The sequence below is a fragment of the Acanthaster planci genome, linkage group LG08 (assembly GCF_054643075.1).
Source record: "Acanthaster planci isolate LZ-2023a linkage group LG08, COTS_SCS, whole genome shotgun sequence".
NCBI lineage: Eukaryota > Metazoa > Echinodermata > Asteroidea > Valvatida > Acanthasteridae > Acanthaster > Acanthaster planci.
Window position 1 is genome coordinate 4,555,139 of NC_141784.1, and position 20,364 is coordinate 4,575,502.

General features: G+C 42.4%; 1 protein-coding gene across 5 annotated transcripts in view; it reads right to left on the reverse strand.

Moving 5' to 3' along the window:
- The window catches only part of LOC110974478 (coatomer subunit zeta-1-like), an 86,287-nt gene that overhangs the window by 9,154 nt on the left and 56,769 nt on the right, over nt 1–20,364 (reverse strand). For 4 of the 5 annotated variants that reach the window (XM_087140360.1, XM_022226146.2, XM_022226149.2 and 1 more), the window contains exons 5-7: nt 17,624–17,701; nt 16,738–16,828; nt 1,244–1,264 (exon numbers count right to left, since the gene is read on the reverse strand). In XM_087140360.1, coding sequence (XP_086996486.1) covers nt 1,244–1,264; nt 16,738–16,828; nt 17,624–17,701 — 190 coding nt within the window. The remainder of the gene's footprint in view (nt 1–1,243; nt 1,265–16,737; nt 16,829–17,623; nt 17,702–20,364) is intronic. The other variant, XM_022226148.2, reaches the window with a different exon arrangement.

Sequence of the window (20,364 nt, forward strand, 5' to 3'; positions counted from 1 at the left end):
TGGTGTCATTTCAAATCACAAAAATCTGACTGGCAAAACTCATTTGAACCTAATTTTTCGTCACCACGAAGGGACAACCCTGTGCCTTTGTTTGAAGGGAAATATTACCCCCCCCGATTTTTTTTTCATTTTTGCATGGCATGTCCTTGTAATTACTGTACTGATTTACTGTAGTTGTACATGGACTCTACGTGTTCCAGATTACAGGACACCCTATGTTTTCCTACATTTTCCATGACCCTTCCACTGATTTTCCAGGACAACTTTTTTCCAGGATTTTCCATGACCACAGGAACCGTGCTACTGGTCAGTCATTTATCAAACATTCTGAGAAACATGCCCCGTACTCCACCAAATATGATTGGAGCTTAGCTTGTCCGGCGGCATCTGAACTAGAATTTTTCCGTGATTTCAAACACTCTTCGTATTGTGAAGGCATGTACCCTTAACCTTGGTCCCTTGTGTGGCCTAGTGGTCAGGCTTTTTATTCTCCCAATGGGTTCAGGGCTTGAATCCTACGATGGGGTATAACGTTGTGATCTTGGGCATGTCACTTCACCCCCACTTGCATTTCTTCATTTATAAACGACTACTTAGGTCAGGGAGGGTTACTGTGGTTGATTAACCTAGCAGCATCTGAAAATTGCACCGAAACATAGGTCTATTCTCCCTTGAAGTTGAAATCGTTTGTATGATTGTTGCTTGGCTCAGTGGGCAGAGACCAAAATGTATAAAGAGTCTGCAGGTACCGATATGCACAGTACAAATAAATGGCATGGCTGGGCCCGTAGTTGGTGGTTGTATACACATTTCATTCTTTCCAGGATTTGCTTGATGTTTGAAAACGGAATTAACCCATCAATCCAATAATAAAATCTTTTCAAAGTATAACCCACGCAAGTATTTTTTAGATCAACATTTCACCATAACTAGAGAATCAGTGGCTGTTAAGGAAGTTCACATGCACACACACTACATGTACTAAATTTATCTATATGTATCACGAACGTGTAGGTAAAATGCTTCAGTAAAATGGTTCCTACCACGGAAGTGGGTAAGGACAGAAAGAAACTGTCTCATTCGGAAAGAAACCAACTGATGTAATTCCCTTCAAGTCTGGGTAATAAGGGCCCAAGCAGATGAAAGCAGCAGACAGATGTGGCAAAGTATGAGATCACAAAGAGGCGTAAGGAAAGAGAATGCTTGGAGATTAAACAGCAATAATAGAAACCCTCAAACTTACTTGTAGCTTGCTTGTAATGGTCTACACCATGCAAGTTCCAAGACGGAATTAGGTATTTAAGTAGGTGCGGTGAAGACAGGATAAAAAGAAACAAAAACAAACATTCCAGTAAAATCGCATTAATGGACTGATAAACTGTCAAATCAGAATTTTTGTCAGTGCAGAAACATTTGCGGTTAATTAAATCAAAAAGCAGTTGGAAATACATGTGCCATACACAGGGAACTTTGCAAAAGAAAAGAAAATCATACATTTGTGTAGCATTTCTCAAAGGGAAAGTCGGTCAACAATTGATATTATTATCATGGAAACAAATATCAGTTGAATTCTTTAGCAGATGTTCTACAAACCTAAAGACCTGAAAACATACACTTCCATTTAGAAAAGGATGTATTAAAGGCTAAAATAAGAGAACAGCAGCATGTCACAACGACAGTCAATAATTTGACCAGTATATAGCTTCCGATAAAATTTAAATGCTTGCACAGTAGTGATTTTAAAATCCTTGCTTTCAGGCAGGATTGTTAATGATGTAAGACACGTAACGTGCGACATGCACAAATTCTGGCTGTTAATATATAGTTGGCTAGTCAGCACACTTACATGTGAGAACTGAATTTAAAAACACATGTATGTACACATAAACTTTAAATGGAAGCAAGTTCTTGGTTTTTTTTTACATGTGCATGCTTTTTCCCATTTCAGTTGAGCTCTCCGGTAAATCCAGCAGTGTTGACCTTCGTCAGATCCTAGCCAGGCCTGATGAATACATCCTTCACGGATTACCATGTTCACGCATTGGGGAATAAAGCCAAATTCGAGAGAGAGGGGGAAAAATACTGCGAAGCAAGTACTCTTTTCGTTTGGCCCGTCAATTACTTCATTAGGTACAGATGGTAAGCAGATCAAACCAAGCGCATGTGCTTTACTAGGACAATTAAATTATACCACATCTAGTCACCAACTTTTAACAGATCACTTCAAATGTGAAGAAAACGGCATCAGGTGCAATTTTCACGAAATGGACACGGTTGATTCATCACTTTCCAACACCTGGAAAAAGCGTTAAACATGCTTCACATCCCATCAGCAATTTAATAGGAATATTGTATGCTTTGCACAATCTGGAGTTGACACCTCCGGTGGGGCTAAGGATGTTAAGTCTCTAACTGCAGCCCCTTCCTGATGTCATTATGGTCGGGGCAACTTTGCACCAAGCCTAAGTTAACAACCTCAAGGACAACTTGATTACTGCAATTTTGCCCTTTCACCCCTCGCCGCAATTCCAGGCACAAAAAATAACAACTACTCACCTTGAAATCGGCCAAAAGGGATTTGAAAATTGAAAAGGACATTCTCAAATTCCTGAACGAATTAATTCTCCAGCACCCATCCAATTTTCTTCAATTACCACCCTTGTATTATTCTCTGGCATGTGTAGGTTTCTGCTTAATACAGCCAACTTTTAACAATGGCGTTTCCGTCTTGACTTAGAATCTGACACCTCTGGTGCCGCAATTCCCACCTTTCCAATTTCTGACTTCCTCGGCCCGTTAATTTTTGACACCTGGAGGAGACGCCCCGACACTTGCCACTCAAACAAATTCTTTCTCAAGATGCAACTTAGTGGAAGTCACAAGTTACATTTCATTATTCCTGATTAACACTCCTTACAAATGGCCTCTCACATCTCTTCTCCCTTCCCAACATGTTTGCCTATCATGTCAAAACAAACGTGATGAAATATGGTAAATGCAATTTGTATATTCATCATTCATTTCTAGATATTTTGGGGTTTAACCCTAACCCTCCTCAATCCTTCACCTGTTGGAGGACTGAGGAGTGTTAGGGTTAACCTAGAGAATTACCCTCGTGCTCTGAACACTATTCTAAAAGAAACGTTTCACCCTTTAATACATTCCATGTAACTGTGCAAGAGGTTGCTCTGTAGGTATATACATGTACGGGGAGTCAGGCTGGTGTAATGGCTCTTAACTTGCTTTCCACCTCTGCGGTCTGGGTTCCCACCCACAGGTAGGTCAGCAGGTGGATTGGGTTCTCAGTCTGTGCCTGATTCCGTGGGTTCTCCCCGGTGTATTATCAGGGGTTTTCCTCCCACCTCTAAAAACTGAACATTTCTTCACTGTCTTCTTAACCGCACCACATGCGCTATTGGACAAACAGAAATACATAAATATGCTGAAGGGACCACAGTAAAATGAAGTGGAGAGTGGTAGAGGGTCCAACTGCTAGCCCTGTGTTTCCCACAAAAAAAAACCCAAACAAAACCAGACTTCTTGGAGGGCAAGGAATACCCACAGAAGATGACTCCAGAGACTTCTGCCACATGGGCTAGCTGTACAGGCACAAGGAAGGGAGCAAAACTTAACTGACTAGTCACAGGAAGGAGCTTTAATCCAACAACTTTATCACAACAGGAAAGTTTGTTGCTTTTGGTTAATCTCAGCAGTGGGGCATTCTGTTCCTGCCGTCAGATACGGCTAATGTGAGCAACGCGCACACTTTTCCGATTGGCCAGATACATGATGCAGTCAATTGTTGTTGTTGTTGTGTTGAATCAGCAGGGTTCCTGTGGCAAACACCGTCACGTTCAATGAGGGTGGGGATACTGAGCCATCATCTCCTCGTGAGGACCAAATCTCCAGATTCAAAAGAGTTTCCAATGCTTTTTAGAAACCTGCAAAGTAAATCTGGAAAAGTTGTGTTCCCTGAAAGCTAGGTATGGTTTCTAGACATTTTATAGAGACACTGGGTAGATGTTAGCTTCCAGTGCTGGGTACCATGTACATGTACCTGTGAACTTGGATTTTTCTCACAGAGGAAATTCTATCCAGATGCGATCTGTCCATACTAGTACACTGGTCCCTAGTGAAGTTACCCTTACAATGTCCACTTGGGGAGATCAGAAGATTTGGTCAGAGACATAAACCAGTGAAGTTATTCATGTGAGTGGTAAGTCTCATACAAACCACAAAGGCACAAGGGTCAATTCCTTTCACCACAATGTTCCCCTGACAAAGTTCCACAATATTCAGTGCCAACCAAGTCAATTTCGTTGGATGGTTGCACTTCCTGTGTGACTCAGGAGAGAAACATAAAGGTAGAAAGGACAAGTGTTCAAGCATTGTCTACACTGGACATGGGTTGAAACTTCATGCAAGTCGGAGAGAGATATAACTGCGTTCTTTGCAAGGTCTTGGCTGCTGCCCCGGACTGTTGAAGGATATTTGTTAGCGTTAACTCTGAACGTCTGAAAAAAAGAAAAATGTTCTACATTATGTTGGCTGATATTTCAGTCACAGAAAAAGTCGTTCATGAACATCAAGCATGGTGAAAGTTATTTGCATAACTTCTGCCAATCATCACTCAAGTGATATGAATAATGCATATCCTACCATTATTGCCATCCCTGATCAAACAAATTCTAAAGACCTTCCTGTGTAGCAATTAGTCGGGTGGTGGTTCGTGTCACAGAATGAACTACTGGAAGGTCTTGGACCAAGACTAGTCTAAGAGCAAAACGTCATTTAACCACTACCAGCCGGGGAGTCCAAAATCGGAGCCGTATGGTTTATATGTGTGGCCGGGGTCTCCGAGCTCGGACAAAGGAAACAGGGCCCTGTAACAAAAGACCGTACTCCGAACAAAAGACCAGGCTGCTGGGCATGACCGGCATTTTTCACTCTCAAAAGTGGTGATAATCCAGCATTATTTTGAAACCGTATACGAGGGTTTGGGGTATTTAGAGCAAGCGGATTACCACCGGGGACAAAAGCTCTCCACCACCGTAGCGATGAGCCACACAGCACCGCTGAATGCTAATCTGGCCCCTACTGAAAAGAGGTCAGCAGTGCACTGAGACAGGTTCGTGAACAAAAGACAGTTGTATAACACCGCACAATCTGGGCTCTGTTTACAAGGCTGCAGGCCTGGCTGAAATATTCGGGCGTCAATGAAGGTCACCTGTCAACTTAGAGTAGTGCCTGAAGATTACCCCGTGCGGCTATAAACGACTGTTAAATGGAATGATGAATTGTTGAGGGATTTTGAAAACAGAAAAAATGATAGTCATGCCGGCCCAGCATCCTCAACGTTGAAAAATGCCCCGGCCCGAAGTGGTTAAAGCAACAGAGAAAACTTGCACCGAAACACAATTGCTACCATCTCCAAATGCACCAGTACCACTGCACTCCCAAAAGGGATGGAACTACTTTATGATATTGCCTGTTTGAGTTTGGCCCACAAATACAGTGTCAACCAGGACTAAAACATCCAAGATCTTTGTGCTACAGTAGCCTAAAGCACAAGCGGGTTCAGAACTGAGCTCTAGGGGGTGGCTAATAAGTCACTGGTATTCCACCGGTCCGCATCCCACTTGCTGCATGCACCATTTAGAAAGGTTCCAAAACATGAGCCGGGATGCTTAACTTCTTCCATCTCTCCCCCAAATGTCCACACCTGTAAGGCACCCACATACATGTAGCACTTATCGATTGCAAAAACCTGTCGCCTCTTCAGGTGTCAGTGCCTACCTGTGACCAAATGAGAAGCAGATGGAGCATGGGGGGAGGAGACTGGGGTCACCCCAGGCCACTGCATGCCAGGAGGAAGCCGCCGAGTACTCCTAACCAACAGCGGCTTGGAAACCTGAAAGGTGTATCCTGCCTTCCCCCCAAAAAGGGGGCAAATCACCCAATGGGCTATGCCCCTGCTGAGGATGGGGTAAAAACAAAAAGTCAACCTACATGAGAGATGCTTGAACTCTTTTACCAAAGATTACAATACTGATGTTACAAGTTTTTTTGTGCGTACTGGTAATCCTGAGAGTCCACTTAGCAGTGCGTAATTCCACAAAGGCTTCGGTCCATGGAGAAATATCACACACCACACTGATTGTCTATCAAAGATCCGTATCCTCCTGAGTTGAAGGGCGCCCTCATCGGCAAAGAAGAGACAGGTTGGTAGCTGTAGGAAGTTTTCCAACGGGGGTCGTGCACACGCCCTGGCCACACGTGACGACTGTACATTCAAACACAAATGGTCGAGCGCGCTCGTCGCATCCTGCATCAAACGCTCAAAAAAACTGCGCATGCACAACGTGGGTTCCCACCATATGAATAGGACTGTCTTTACTTTACTTTGCTCTCGCTCGGAATAGATACCCCTCCCCCCATCAGCAAGGGTCCCTTGTTTTAAACGCGACTCAACAAATGCGGCTTTTCTGGTACAGACCGTAAAATGATGCCAGTGGGATGATGCATGCTACAGTGCACCACGGTTAAAGATTACAGTTAACAAAGACATAGTTGCCTTGCTGCGATTTGCATTTGATCTCATGTCAGCGGACTATTTGAGGAAGTCTTCGATAAATTTGGACATTCCATGCGATAAAAGAAGGGATTCATCAAAACTGCCTCTCCAAATACACTTCCAAATCCTCTTCCCTGACAACTATTAGGAGAAATGCAATTTACCAGTGACCAGCCGGTGAATAGAATTTGTTGACCATTTCCCACTATGCACTGCAAAAATGGCCTTTCCATGGCAGCCTCTTATTGGTACACCGTACCGTTCATTGTTCATACTACCCCAACAAAATACACAAATGGCCCCAATGACTTATCATACGTGTACCTTAGAAACATCACATTCAAAGATGTTGTGTTACTGGATAGAGCAGAAAACGTAGTGTCTGCTCCAATATGGGCGATTCACAATAGCGCGCCTCCAAGAGTTTGCAACGCGTTGGCCAATCACAATGCACGAAATTTGTCGACCCTTTCCAAACGCGCATTGGGTCGACAAATTTCGCACACTGTGATTGATCAACGCATTGCAAATTCTTGGAGGCGCGCTACTGCAAAACGCCTGTATTTTTTGAAGTCTACAAGGCCATTTTCCAACACTCAACTTCGTCTCCGTCTCAGGCTTTGTCCCCGAAAACAATCCCCGATTGTGGGCCTGGATCGTTTAAATCAAATTGAATTACGGTAAGTTTTGGGGTTTTTTTGCATCTTATTTGATGTTCTGTGGCACTATTAGACTAAATACTGCACTTACAGCTTCAAAGTCAGGTAAAAAAATAGTTGAAGCCTGAGACAGAGCCAAAGTTGAGCATTGGAAAGCGGCCAAGACCTATGAAAAAGCTGGCAGTTGAAACCAAATTTACGTGTAGTGCACATTAAAAAGTGTTAAAGATGCACTTGTGTCAAAATGGGCATATTCTTTCCAACTTTGAACAGTATGCATGTCATTCAGTATCAATTCTGTACGCTACTTTAAAAGCATCTAATATGAACTTGATAGATGGTGTGCAAATCAAAGGGGAAACAAAGATTCAGGATACACAGGTAACTCTGACTAAGCTAAGTAGGATTAGTGGATTTCCTATGCTGTATCTTGCTAATTAGTTTCGATTTGATGTACAGTATCAACCAGGGTCCCGCGTGGGATACCATGATGCCAGAAATGTCTCATGTGGGCTTTATGTGAAACAACTCATCACGGGTCCAGGCGTGAACATATGAACAACTGGGGGGGGGCGTTAAGAGGATTTACAGGTTACTCTTGTTATCATCAAACTCATTATCACGTACAAGTACTGACTGCTGCGGTAGACACTGTGCACAGGATGGAAAAATAAAACCGGTGTCCCCTGTGATTAGTAGAGCATCCTATCTTTCCAACGGCAAAGCAAATGGAAAACTCTGCATGTCTCCTCATCAGAAGAACCTGTACGCGATGACACATCTGCTTTGTATCAATATAAGAGTGAAAATCGGGACGATTTTGATTTCAATTCAAATTAGGCACACTTCATCCAACTTCTTCATGAAAGGAAGTTCCCACTAGTGCACTTCCCTGACATGGACCCAGCACCTGGAGTTACTATGGTTCCAGCATTACAGCTCCTACGTGTGTGCATGGTACATTTTAGCCACAGAAGCATTACTCAGGCTGCATCCAAATCTGTTGTCTAGAGCTAGGTCTGGGGCTTCACTCCAATGGAAATACGACGAGACGCACCGACAACAGACGTAGCCATAGCTCTGGAAGCCCGTTTCAGGACTCTGCCTCCGAGTGGGAGGTGACATTAAAAGATAACTGTCATGTGACGAGGTCTTGCCCAATCATCAAACAGAATCTAGAGGGCCAGATGTCTACATGTGTAAAGATGCTTCATTTTCTCTGCATTGCTGGTGGACTCTGGGCATCGTCTCATGTTAAATGTGGGAACAAGGAGGACATTTGGACACTCTGTCCACATACAGGTACTGTATACACAAGACTACAGCAGTGGAAAGGCGAGCAATGACCAATTTCCAAATGAATATGTGCACGTAATCCATGACAGGTGTGTAGGCAAATTCGACTGTGAGGAAGAGTTCTATATATGGACATCACTCATTTATCCCTGCAGCGGTACTGGTACATTAGCCATCAGAAAGTAGCATCATACATATCCTAAAGAGCCAATACTAGCTGGGAAAATGTGGATGTCTTTTTTTAACTTAGAAAACACTGGTAGGATTTTTCACACCAGTCTCACTGGGTTTGTGCAAAGGGTGTCAAGTGATGTTCAGGTAAGGAACTCTTTCCCAGAGGTGAACTCACTTTGCAGTCTTCACCTGTACTTTCACTGATGAGACAGCGTTCAGGTTCTTTAGTTGCATGCATGAGTGGAAGTTCGTAAGGATTAAAGACATGTAGGGTTAAAGTTGGCATTCCATACATGTTGGAATATGTCCTACTCCATGATATCTCGCATGAGGACAGAATGGTGTAAGTTCAATGTTCATAGCACACACAGGTACAATAAAGATGCATTCTGAGGATCCAAATAAACTTAGCATGACAAAACTTTGTCCAAACGCTTTGACTTCTCAAACAGCCAGTGCATGTCTGTATTTAAATGAGCTACTACACTCAAAGGTACATGGACGTGTAATTCATGGACAGATGGAAGGAGTTGCAAAGATAACTATGCATGGTTGCTCCAAAAGGGTCGAGACAGGGGGGGCACCTTTAATGATTCTCCGCGCAAAATACTTTTTCAACTATCTGCCACGGTCTACAGTGAGATGGCCTTTGGAAACGCATACATGTACACGTAGCTAATCGGTCCGCCGTTTATCTCCAAATTTCCTTGGCATCAGCCCAACGGACAAAATAATACACCCCTCCCGTCTCTTAACTTGACTGACTGCTAGATTGCTGTGCCCAGGTTCAATGCGGGGGCTAAATATACTCTAAGGCAAATATAGGTTGGGTTAGGAGTTAACAATCTTTGCCAAAGGGCAAACTTTGCAGTCTACATGTAACCTTTTTTACACTGGGGTTAATAGGTATCCAGTGCTGCATGTCAGCACGTATCCAATAATGCTTTGAAGGTGTGGGGTCTCACAGCGAAGGCGTAGTTCAGACTAGCACGTATGGGAAACCATGTTTGTGGTCCCGGCCTAACCGTCCAGACATGACGTTTGATGCAAACTGTGGATCTGAGATCAGGCTCAAACCAAACCAAGAGCATATGGTCGATGAAATTGATAACACGCTCACCAATTTGGTGGGTCAGCCTAAAGTTGAATCAGCGCACAATCGAGGTCTGACTAACATGGAGATCAGCAAAACGGCATGACTTGGACTAATATGTGACTTAGACAAAATAATATTCATATCAAAATTTGACTCAGAAAGAAACTGTCAAAATACTTCCAGACCAAAACAACACAGTCTAACTGGAAATGGCATGTCCATGTGCAACACCTGGGAACACTCAGAGATGAACAAAACACATCCACATCAGTGTGATTCAGACTTCAGAGGATTCCCAAACAAGTCATCAGGCCAATCAATTAAGTCGCATGCTCCCCATCTCCTGGGGAAAGATACCGAACCTCCAAATGCCTCTGCCCTAGATGCATCAGGGAATCCAAGTTCAACATCCCAGTTTTCAGAGATTTCAGGTGCAAAAACACATCGCTGTCCCAGGATGGGTGGGGGAAAGCCCATCCTGCTTGACTCTTCCGAGCGCGCATGATGTTCCTAAGGGTCTGCATGACAATTTCCCGGTGGCTGTCAATTTAGCGACGGGCAGTGCTGACACACCCTCATTTTAGTACCAACAACAAACCATGCAAAAAGACTTAACTGTGAGAGCACAAACCTTTAAAAAAAAAGAAGTAAATATGGGCAGTTACAAACAGAAATGGAAATAACCATTCCAATGTTGGAGCTCATGAATATTTGTACATGTAATCAATAAATAGAAAAAAATTCAAACACACATACATGTAGTGGGAATATCACATACAGTACATGCAGTTCCACAAATAACCAAAAATCATGATATTAAGTACTGCAAAACATTTCTGTTTATATTTTGATATCATAAAAGTGGGTATTCAAATTTACAAAATCCCTTATAACAATGTTTTGGGTTTTGGCTGTCCTTTGAACCAGCAGTCAAGCAGAGCATTCATGTCCCACAATTTGTCCTGTAAGTAGTTCAAGTCTCATTGTTCTTCCATCAACGTGGGGGGGGGAATGCACCTTTAAAGTCATCTACAAGGTTTGCTTGATGTCCAGTTTCCCTCCGTTTGTCATCTTTGCCCTTAAAGAGCAAACTGTCAAGTCACTTCCTCCAAGCTGACCCAGAAATCTTCACCTTTGCTCTTCCCTAGCCCACAAGATATGTGTACCTACATAAAAATCACATTCAATCTGATGTAGAAATGTCCCCCATAAAAAAAAAAAAAACCCTTGTCTCTGGTTTTTCGGCGACCTATCACAAGAAGGTTTGCACGGAAAACTAAGTTTGCCACAGTCTCCCATAAGGAGAGAGTATGTGTTGAGTCACTGTTCATTCCCTAAGGTGAAGGACAACTTTGTACCTTCTAAATGAAGCACGTGTGACTCTAGCTATTAAAAAATTTGGGGGCCTGTTTGTTTCACATAGATCTGGATCTTGATCAGTGATCCCAACCCTGGTTCCCTCCGTTCATTAGGTGAGTTCTTCTGGTGTCAGTGAATCAAAATCTGCTCCCTGATTGTAAACCAGATTTGAGGAAAACAAACCGGCCCTAAAAATTAGGATTGAAATGATTCAGTGGTTGGGTAAGACTGGCTTCTTCAGGTGATCCTTTCTGCATTCTATTTTCCGAAAGGGGAAGCTGATGAAAAATGAACCATTCAACAGATCAACGAGGGAGGCTAGTTTTACCATAACACAAGATAGAACAGTCAGTATTTCTTTGAAAACAACTAACCCACAGATTTTGTACACCTTTAAAGATGCCATTACATTTTAACTACAGGAATGAAACTGGGAAGTCAGACGAAGCACAAGGTATTCCCAAAATGACAAGAATACCAGAATACAAGGGAAAGAAGAGAGGAAATTGGCTGATCCATAGACAAGTTGCATCATTGTCCAAAAAAATCACCAAAAATTACCCTGAAATCTCCACCGTGCATCTTCCTATGTTTGGTCCCATTCTAACTCTCAACATTCAGTGTAAAGGAGCCTGTGTGCATGTGATGATGAGGAAATCTGGTTGCTAACAGTATAGTTCTTTCAGAGCAAGGTGCCACTGCATTGTGTTTGTTTGCGTGCTTGCTTTTCAACGGCAAAATAGTACAAAAAGGAAATGGCATGTGATGCACTGCCGGCCAGCCAGCCAAGAAATAAAAGGGATTACAACAGTGTTTAGCTATCGGGTCTTGAAATAACAGTGCAGTGTATCAGTGCTTGGTAAGAAATGTGGGCACAGTAAGCATGGAAAACACAGAGTGCATCATACTGGTTTGTACTAGTGCGAGATAAAGCAAACACCCCTAATTTTCATCAGAATGTACACAAATTAGCAGCAGTCTGGCATGAAACTAAGTAGGTAGTAGCAATAACATGCAAGAGTGCACAATACAGACGAATAGCGTAAAACATATGTCATAATTTTTTAAGAGTGCACATTTTCACAGGAGATCGACTTGAAATTCTGAATCAGTACCTCTGTAAAAAGGCAAAAAACCTGAGCCGTGTCTATTTCTGAAGCAAATTCACAATTTGGAAAGTTAGACACAGCAGCCCCTGTATGTCCAGGATATGGCGGGGGAAACCATACATGAATGCCCTTTTCCTTCACAACTAACGCAGAGAAGACGGGGAGGGAAAAGACACGTTCACTGGAACCATTTGAATTTGCTCAAAGAGTTGTACCTAACTGCCCTTTTCCGAGTTGACAGACACATGTTGTGTTCAGAAAGAACACAACATCAGAGAGTCAGTCGAGTGGGCGTAAACGTTCAGTATAAAATGAAGTGATGAATTTTTAAAGAATTTTGAAACAGAAAAAATGAAAAGTCTCCCTGCCCAGCTGAATCAACATGGATATATAGGCCCAGCGTGAAGTGGTTAAAAAGTTAAACTATTTCCTCATAACAGCTGTCTAGGTAGGATCCCCTCATTAATCCAACAGCCTATAGAATAAGCCGGTTTGGTGTTTCAATTAGGCAAGGTCATTGAGATCAAAACACCCGACACTACACCAGCCAAAATATGATCAGCACCTGTGAATTGGTAACCAACAATGCTGGGACCTCCAGTTTACATTCCAATCTTCCTACATAACCCACAGCACCTTGGCTAGATCATTAGGTTACCAAAGGTCCCTTTTTAATTCTGCACTAAAAATTTGGCGGGGGGAAGGGAGGCACAAATCGGGATGAGTTTGGGAAATTGGCACTGCAGGCAACAATGGCTACATGAACATATTTATCCAGTCCTGTTTCCTAAAATATTTCTGTTTCTGGGGTTTTTTCTTCTGGTTTTTTTTGGGGGGGCTCTTTCACATATTGCAAACAAGGCATTCTTTTTGTCAGGATATTTTTTCTCCTTGTTCTTCTCCCAAAAATCCTGTGTGTTTTGTACACAGTAGTTTTTCAACGCAGCACTTTTGCCCCTTTCCAAGTTCAGATTTTGATCCAAGTTGCATCAATCAAAGACCCTATAGCGTAGACGCGTCTCAAAGCATGACATCATGATGACGTCTTCACCTGATTTTTTATAGAATTTTGAATATTTATTTTGCCCCATTCATTTTGTACACACATTTCAAGGGTCATTTTTGGACACTTGGAAGTGATTTATCAAAGTAATCAAAGTTATATCATAAAAAGACCAGAGAGCACTGTTGTTTTAGTACAGCGGTGTCATGATGATGTCATCTTTTGATTTATTATTAAATTAAAAATTTAGAACAAAATTTAATTAAATTTTGAATAATTCATTTTCTCCTATTGACTCTGTACACAGATATAGAGGCCTTTTTGGTCAGTTAGCAATCTTGGATCTTACCCACAGTTACACCAAAGAAGGACCTTAGGGAAGAGAGGTCCTCCAATAATGTTGTCATGATGACATCATCAGGTGTCAAATTACAATCAATTAAAATGCTTAATCTCCACAAATCCATATAAAATCAAATGTGACTTCCAGCGGCTTGGTGTTTGCAGTAAAATGTTCGTAAAATTGAGTTTTCTGTTTCATTTTGTGTGTGTAAAGTCACAAGACCCTTGCTTCCGTTCGAAACTAGAAGTGGCTTATAATTCAAAACTGGTGACAGATATGAACTTGCTTTCGACAGTGTTTTTGCTGTTTAATACATAAAGTGATTGGGGAAATCGGGGCCTTTAAGTAGATGGGCAATTCCACAAATCAGGGTCAAAAAGTGTGACATTTTTGTGTCCCTGTTAGATCTGACCTTTGCTATTTGACATGGAAATATCAAAAAAATTGTTTTCAAACTATTACTATTTATTTGGCAGGTAATTTGCATTAATTCATCACTCTTGGAAATCAGAAAATGTGTTCTGTACTTACAAAATCATATGTCAGATGTTACAGGGACACACACAAAAATGGACCCCTGATTTCTAGAATTACCTAGTTATGGTTTGTTTAACAACTTCTGTGACGTATAAACTATTCTGTGATCAAGTGATATAATGTATATATTTCGATACTTTTAAGTCACAAAGGATGCGGAAAAGCCCTCTGGTGTGTTGCAAACAGACAGAACAGCTCTCGTTTTTACATTACTGTTGCTTCACTCCTGGTGTCAAGTTCAGCTGATATGCAGCACGCTCAGTCTTAACCTCTCAAGATCTTTTTTAAATCTGCAAGGTTTTGGTGGATTTTGCAGGATTGAGGATAAGTCTTGACGCCTGTCAAAAGTTGACGTATAGGTACACACACATTTTGACTGTCTGCATAATGAAGGATTATAGACAACTCAGGATGGTTCCAACAAAAAAAACAAAGTAAAAAAAAAAATTTCCACACTTAAGCAATGACAATTTCTTCATCTAATGCACTGAAGAATGACCCCAATGCCTAATACACACTTGACCTAAAATTCAAATCATGCATTCATAGGGTTCAGAAATCAGAGCAGCAAACCAAAAACGACACACATGCATTGGTCTCATTCACATACCTGTGCTGACAGTCAAAAACTGTTGATTCACCACTTCTGGGATACTCACTGACCTGACCCAAATCCACCATTTTATTTTTCCGCACCTTCCTCCCGGCGTATTTATGGATGTAGGTCATTGCTTGCCCTTCCTCAAGAGGGGGGCGCGTAACATGAACTATGAAGACATGCGGTTTTCCCCAAGTATTCACAAAACACTATAGTGCGAGCTACACGTGCATCTTAAAACAACCTGATACAAACTTCTGCAGTGTTTTTTTGGCAAGCTTCTTTTTCTTCAAATCAGAAACTGAACTTCAGGCTTTGAGTTCAGGGACTCTTGACTGGAGGTGAGTATGCACAATAAGCCCAAGCAAAGTCCCTACAGTATGCCTTCGCCCAACATCTATGAAATAAAAAGTCGGTCTATCCCATTCATGCTTTGAAACACATGCACATGTACATGTATGTATAGGCACACAAGCAACTGCTCGATCACGGTATGTCAGCCCACAAGGGTATCTTTGCTTGCGGGGGTCACTTTCTTCCATCCCCATACTCACACATGCCTGTTTTACATACAAAGTATGGACATTCCTTTGTTCTCCTGTGGTTAAGGAAACTTGAGGAAAATGCTCCTTTTTCTCCAACCAGGATAACTCCTTCAAGCTGAATTTTTCAATGATGATTTCCTGGACTGTTCCTTGTTCATTTTGCCACGGATAACCTTGACCCCAAAATGCCTCTGAAACTGTTTTTCAGAGAGGGGAAAACACTGTGTGGACGTGTGCAAGTCCACACAACACCATCACACCCTACATTATGTGGACTTCTTTTGTGCAGAGGTCCACACTATGTATGCCATGCCTGCACAAGCCTACAGGGCTGCGAAACAGAGCACTGTTTCCTCATGGGCCGGCATTTTCACCGACAAATGTTACTTCAGTCTGCCAAGCTCAACACAGAATTACTTGGTCTCTGGAGAACACAATTGCAAACATGGCTGTTTTCCCACGCAGCCGATAATTTAGTTTGGAAAACTAGCTGTTTATGCAGTGAGCTCGTTGAAGCCGTCCTTCGTGACCCACATGTACCAGTACTTCTAAAAGCTTCCTCAAAGGCACCTGTACACGCATTTCCCCATTCCTCTGACTGCCGACGCATAAACTACACCTTCCTTCCAGCCTTCCCACAACATGTACCATGCGTAAAACCATGACAACAAGTAAGACATGCTGACATTCTGTTGACCTCACAATATCCAATCACACCAACTCCATTCTAACTGAAAATCATCATGCAAAATAATGACAAAGATATTCTTCTGGATTCTATTCTTGGTGGCAATTGATTTCTATAATCACGGTTCGGCAAGCACCTACAAGTTGCTTGGGAATGGGATTTGTTTGAAGCGGTTGCATGGCGGTAAATTTGGATGTGCGTCGACTCAATCCAGAAACCTGTAAGTCCTGTGAATGTACATGTCAGAAGAGAAATTTAGGCCTCATCCGAAAATACTGGTTAAAGCTTTGGAACAAGACTTCCACCAATGGTAACCAGGTGAGTATACTGACTAGACACACTGCAGGCGAGACTTTCAAAGCCAAACAAAAACAACCAACATTGGCATTTACAAATGGACCGGATTTCTCAAAATGTCTCTACGACCACTGCTTTCCGGCGTGAGGAATCCTGTGAAGAGAAACTGATATTAAAAGAAGTGTTCACAGGGCAGTACAAATCAATCAATGTGTTGCTTCTTGGGCTGCAAACCCAGTCCACATGTTCAACAGAGCCTGATGGGACTCAAACGGAACCCCTCTAAAACTGGCGAAAGACAGGGACTTCACCGCTGCATCCATCAGGCCAACTCAAACAGCTTAAATGGCTACTTCCTTTCATCAAATTCAACACTGTCGAGATCAGCAGGGGTGAATCCTCAATTTGACCTCTGACAACAAAACTCACAGATACTTGGGTCTGGCCAAATGTGAGTACCTGAGCAACAGTCTGTTCATTGATTGGGATGTCGTCACCTCGAACCGCTATCCTCTGTACTACGTTGTTATAATCAGACTCCAAAATAATCCTGAAAAAGAGAACAGGGACAGTATTAAGCTCAATGCTACACAGCATCAGCAATTACTATCAATCCAATTTGCAGTCATTACGGTTTTTAACCTGGAAAGTGTGAAATCAATATCTTGCTTGCATGTCAATACATGCAGGCATACCCAACATTGTGACTTTGTGTCAGATTTTACAGACATCTATGTATCTGACCCATCAGGCAAAACAGGAAAATGTTCCATGCAGACCCCCACAAGTATTACGAATACAGTACAGAATATTAACAATGGAGGAAATAATAGAAAACAAATCGACCCAAAAAATCTGATATCCTATTAAATTATAAATATCATGGCTGTGTTCCGTACGCCCATCCGTGGCTTGTCAGCCAATCTGTGGATTTCAGTCTTGGGCTCAGCATGTTTTACAACATCCTGTCATTGGTTTTCTACGGGTTTTTAGGTGAAGATTTTAAAGAGGGATTGGGATATAAGATTGATGTACACTAGTCTGGGGAATGAATGGTCCTCTGTCATCATCTTGCAGAGTCCAGATCTTTAGATGGATTGTTACACTGTGGGTCTGATGGACTGGACAGGTGCAAATTATTAAAGAGACCCATCAAACTCATCATGGAAGACAAGTTCCTCAAAAGAAATTTCTGACCAGATACACGTGCCAATCAAGTGTCTTGCAAACAGCGCCTGGTGCTGTAAATGATTTCGGCACCAAATGAATCTGCCATGCTACGTGTTGAACTGGTCCAGGTTTTACTGAGTACGAAGCTGACTATAAGACCCCACGTTTCACTTACCCTCCGTCCACTATCTCATCCACGGCGAGAAAAGCCGCATCCAAGTGATCAAGGAGAGCTCGCTTCTCAACATTCTTTCTGTAGTCGGGAGAAAAAAAGGAAAGAGCATACTGATATAGGAAAGACACACAAAGAGAAAGGAAACAAAACAAAATGGAAGACTGACACAACTGTAAACCCCAAACCTACCAAGGATCCTTCTGTTTGCTCTAATTCCAAGACCATACTCAAACCATATTCAAAATGGAAGTTCTGGAAGAAATCCAAAGAAGTGCAAACGCGGCAAAGAGGTTATTCAGAATTGTCAGGTTTCAACCTTGTGAATTTTTTTTTACGTTTTACTTACACACACACACCTTGCCACATTTTCAATCTTAAATATTAACCTGCTATTCAAAACCTCCAATGCATAAATACAGCTTTGTGGGTTTATCCCTTTTACACATGTATTTCACAATTTTGATTTGTTCATGTAAAAATGAAATGAAAAATGACATTCAACATGACTGACAATTTTGGACAACCCTTAAAATGTCAGACGTTGACTGCAGAGCAAAAATGCATCAGGGAGGAAAGCACCAAACAAAATGGTTTTGTGCCAATAACACGTATCTACATATACATGTACTTTCACAATAGAAACCATCTTGGACTGAAAGTCATTGCCAAGGTTGAGAGCTTCGCATTTCCCATGCACGCCATACAGGTGAAGAAAGCATCTCTGGTCTCATTCTTGTTTGAAAACTTGTGGTTGTAGAGCTGAGGAACGATGCCAAGTGTCACAAAAATTCAAATGCTAAGGAGCTACGTACATGTATATACAGGTACATGTAGGATGAGGGTGGGCCCTCACAGTGCTGTGGGGAAGTTTTCTGTTGTTGGGCAAATTGTTGGGGGGGCTTTCTGCTGTCCCCGCAACGTCTTTAGTCCTCACAAAATTAGTGTAATAATGAGTGCATGTCCCCACACATACGGGACAAGTTTGCCTACATTACAGATGGACATGTACCAGTAGGTAACAGGCTTGCCTAGGGAGTGGCAAAGTATGGTCCAGGCAGGTGACAAGATTTCAAGGTGCATGTACTGTACACGAAAATAAGACACAGGTGCCTGGATATTGTACAAACACCTGTTAGCATGAGTCGGTAATAAGCATGCATACGTATACGTGTGCACGCATCAGGTACATGACCATACAATATCTGAACTGTGGTCCAATGTGTTTTAAGTGTCTTTGGGGAAAATACATGTACAGGTAACATGAAAATGAAAAGGGGGCGCCAAACACGCCATTTTCAAGTAGATAGATAATCAGTACTTATACAAGTCATCTGAAGGCCAGGATATTATTGATTTTTGAGACCCCTCCACTTTTGAATTCCCAAGTCTGTACATTTTATGTATGTGTCTAACGTCAACAAACTTTTGGGCTACTGACGAGACCAGGATCATCATCATTCCATCACTCTCAACACCAGGCACGACATTTGAAGGATACATGTCCTTTACTACATTATCAATACATGTAAGTTGACTTCTCTCGATCAACACCATGCACTTGTGACATCACCAATATGCAAAAGAACTTGTTACAAGTACATCCTGAATTCTTTGCAATAGATCAGCCTCTAATCCTGCAACCATGTAAATGTACATACAGCATATAGTCAATGCAGCTGAACACACGCAAACAATGTCTCATTCTTATTTAAAATACCGGTACCAACCGTCACGAAAGATTAACTTTAACTTGCCTCAAGTTTTGACCCTAGCTTTTATTTATCCACGGCAACTAGCAAGCAGACCATGTCTTGCCCCCCCTCAATCAAGTTTGTCGCTTATGTTGAGGCACACTTCCTCAAAACAAGGATAATTACTCACTGCCTCTCTGGGCAGCCACTGAGAGTTGTGCCTGCAACTCAGGAACGGGACTGCATTTCCCGAGGTTCAAAAGGACAATCGATGCAGCCGCCAATCAGCCAATTACACTTACACAACGAGCGTGCGCTACACCCGTACGGGACACGTTCACTGCATTTCCGAACTCGGCTCACCAACGCTCACTGCCAAGGGGGGAAGCACACGGGACTGACCCAGATTGGATATCTGCTGTGTTAACGCTAACAGTCCCTCTGAGCCCTGAACCCCGGGACTCTGCCAAAAAGCCCTGGGATGCAAGGATTTACCCTGTAACAACTTTTTAGAGGAAACCCGCCAAAGCTGACATTCTCAATTACAGTCTTGCTTTCATCCTGGTAGTGGCCTCCCTCTGGGAGGTGCCTGCGGGAGAGAGGGGAGGGGAGAGTGGGGGACGGATGGCCCAGTTTTTGGGGCATCATTGCCCTCATTGCCAGAGGCACCCTCCCCAAGCCGCTCTGTGATCAGATAACCTCCCCTTGCGCTCCCCCTCACTGCCTCACACTGACTCGTCTAAAAGTCACAAGCAGACCAAGCATCATGATTGTGTCATAAATTTCTAGCTCACGCTTGTTCACACAAATGCAGGGAGTCCACTTGGTGCTTTTAATGGTATTCAGTAAGCTTCGAACTTTAACGCTAAGTAGTTACAGGTGTGCCAATCAGCAACTCATGTGAGGTGCTGCTTGGGAGAGATCCGAAGCAATGACTTCTGCCTAGACCATTCCATAACTAAGTGTGGTTTCATTTGTCTGATGTGACTTCATCAAGACACAAACACAAGTTCTTTGGATTTTCACTGCAGTGTTTCATAAACCACATGC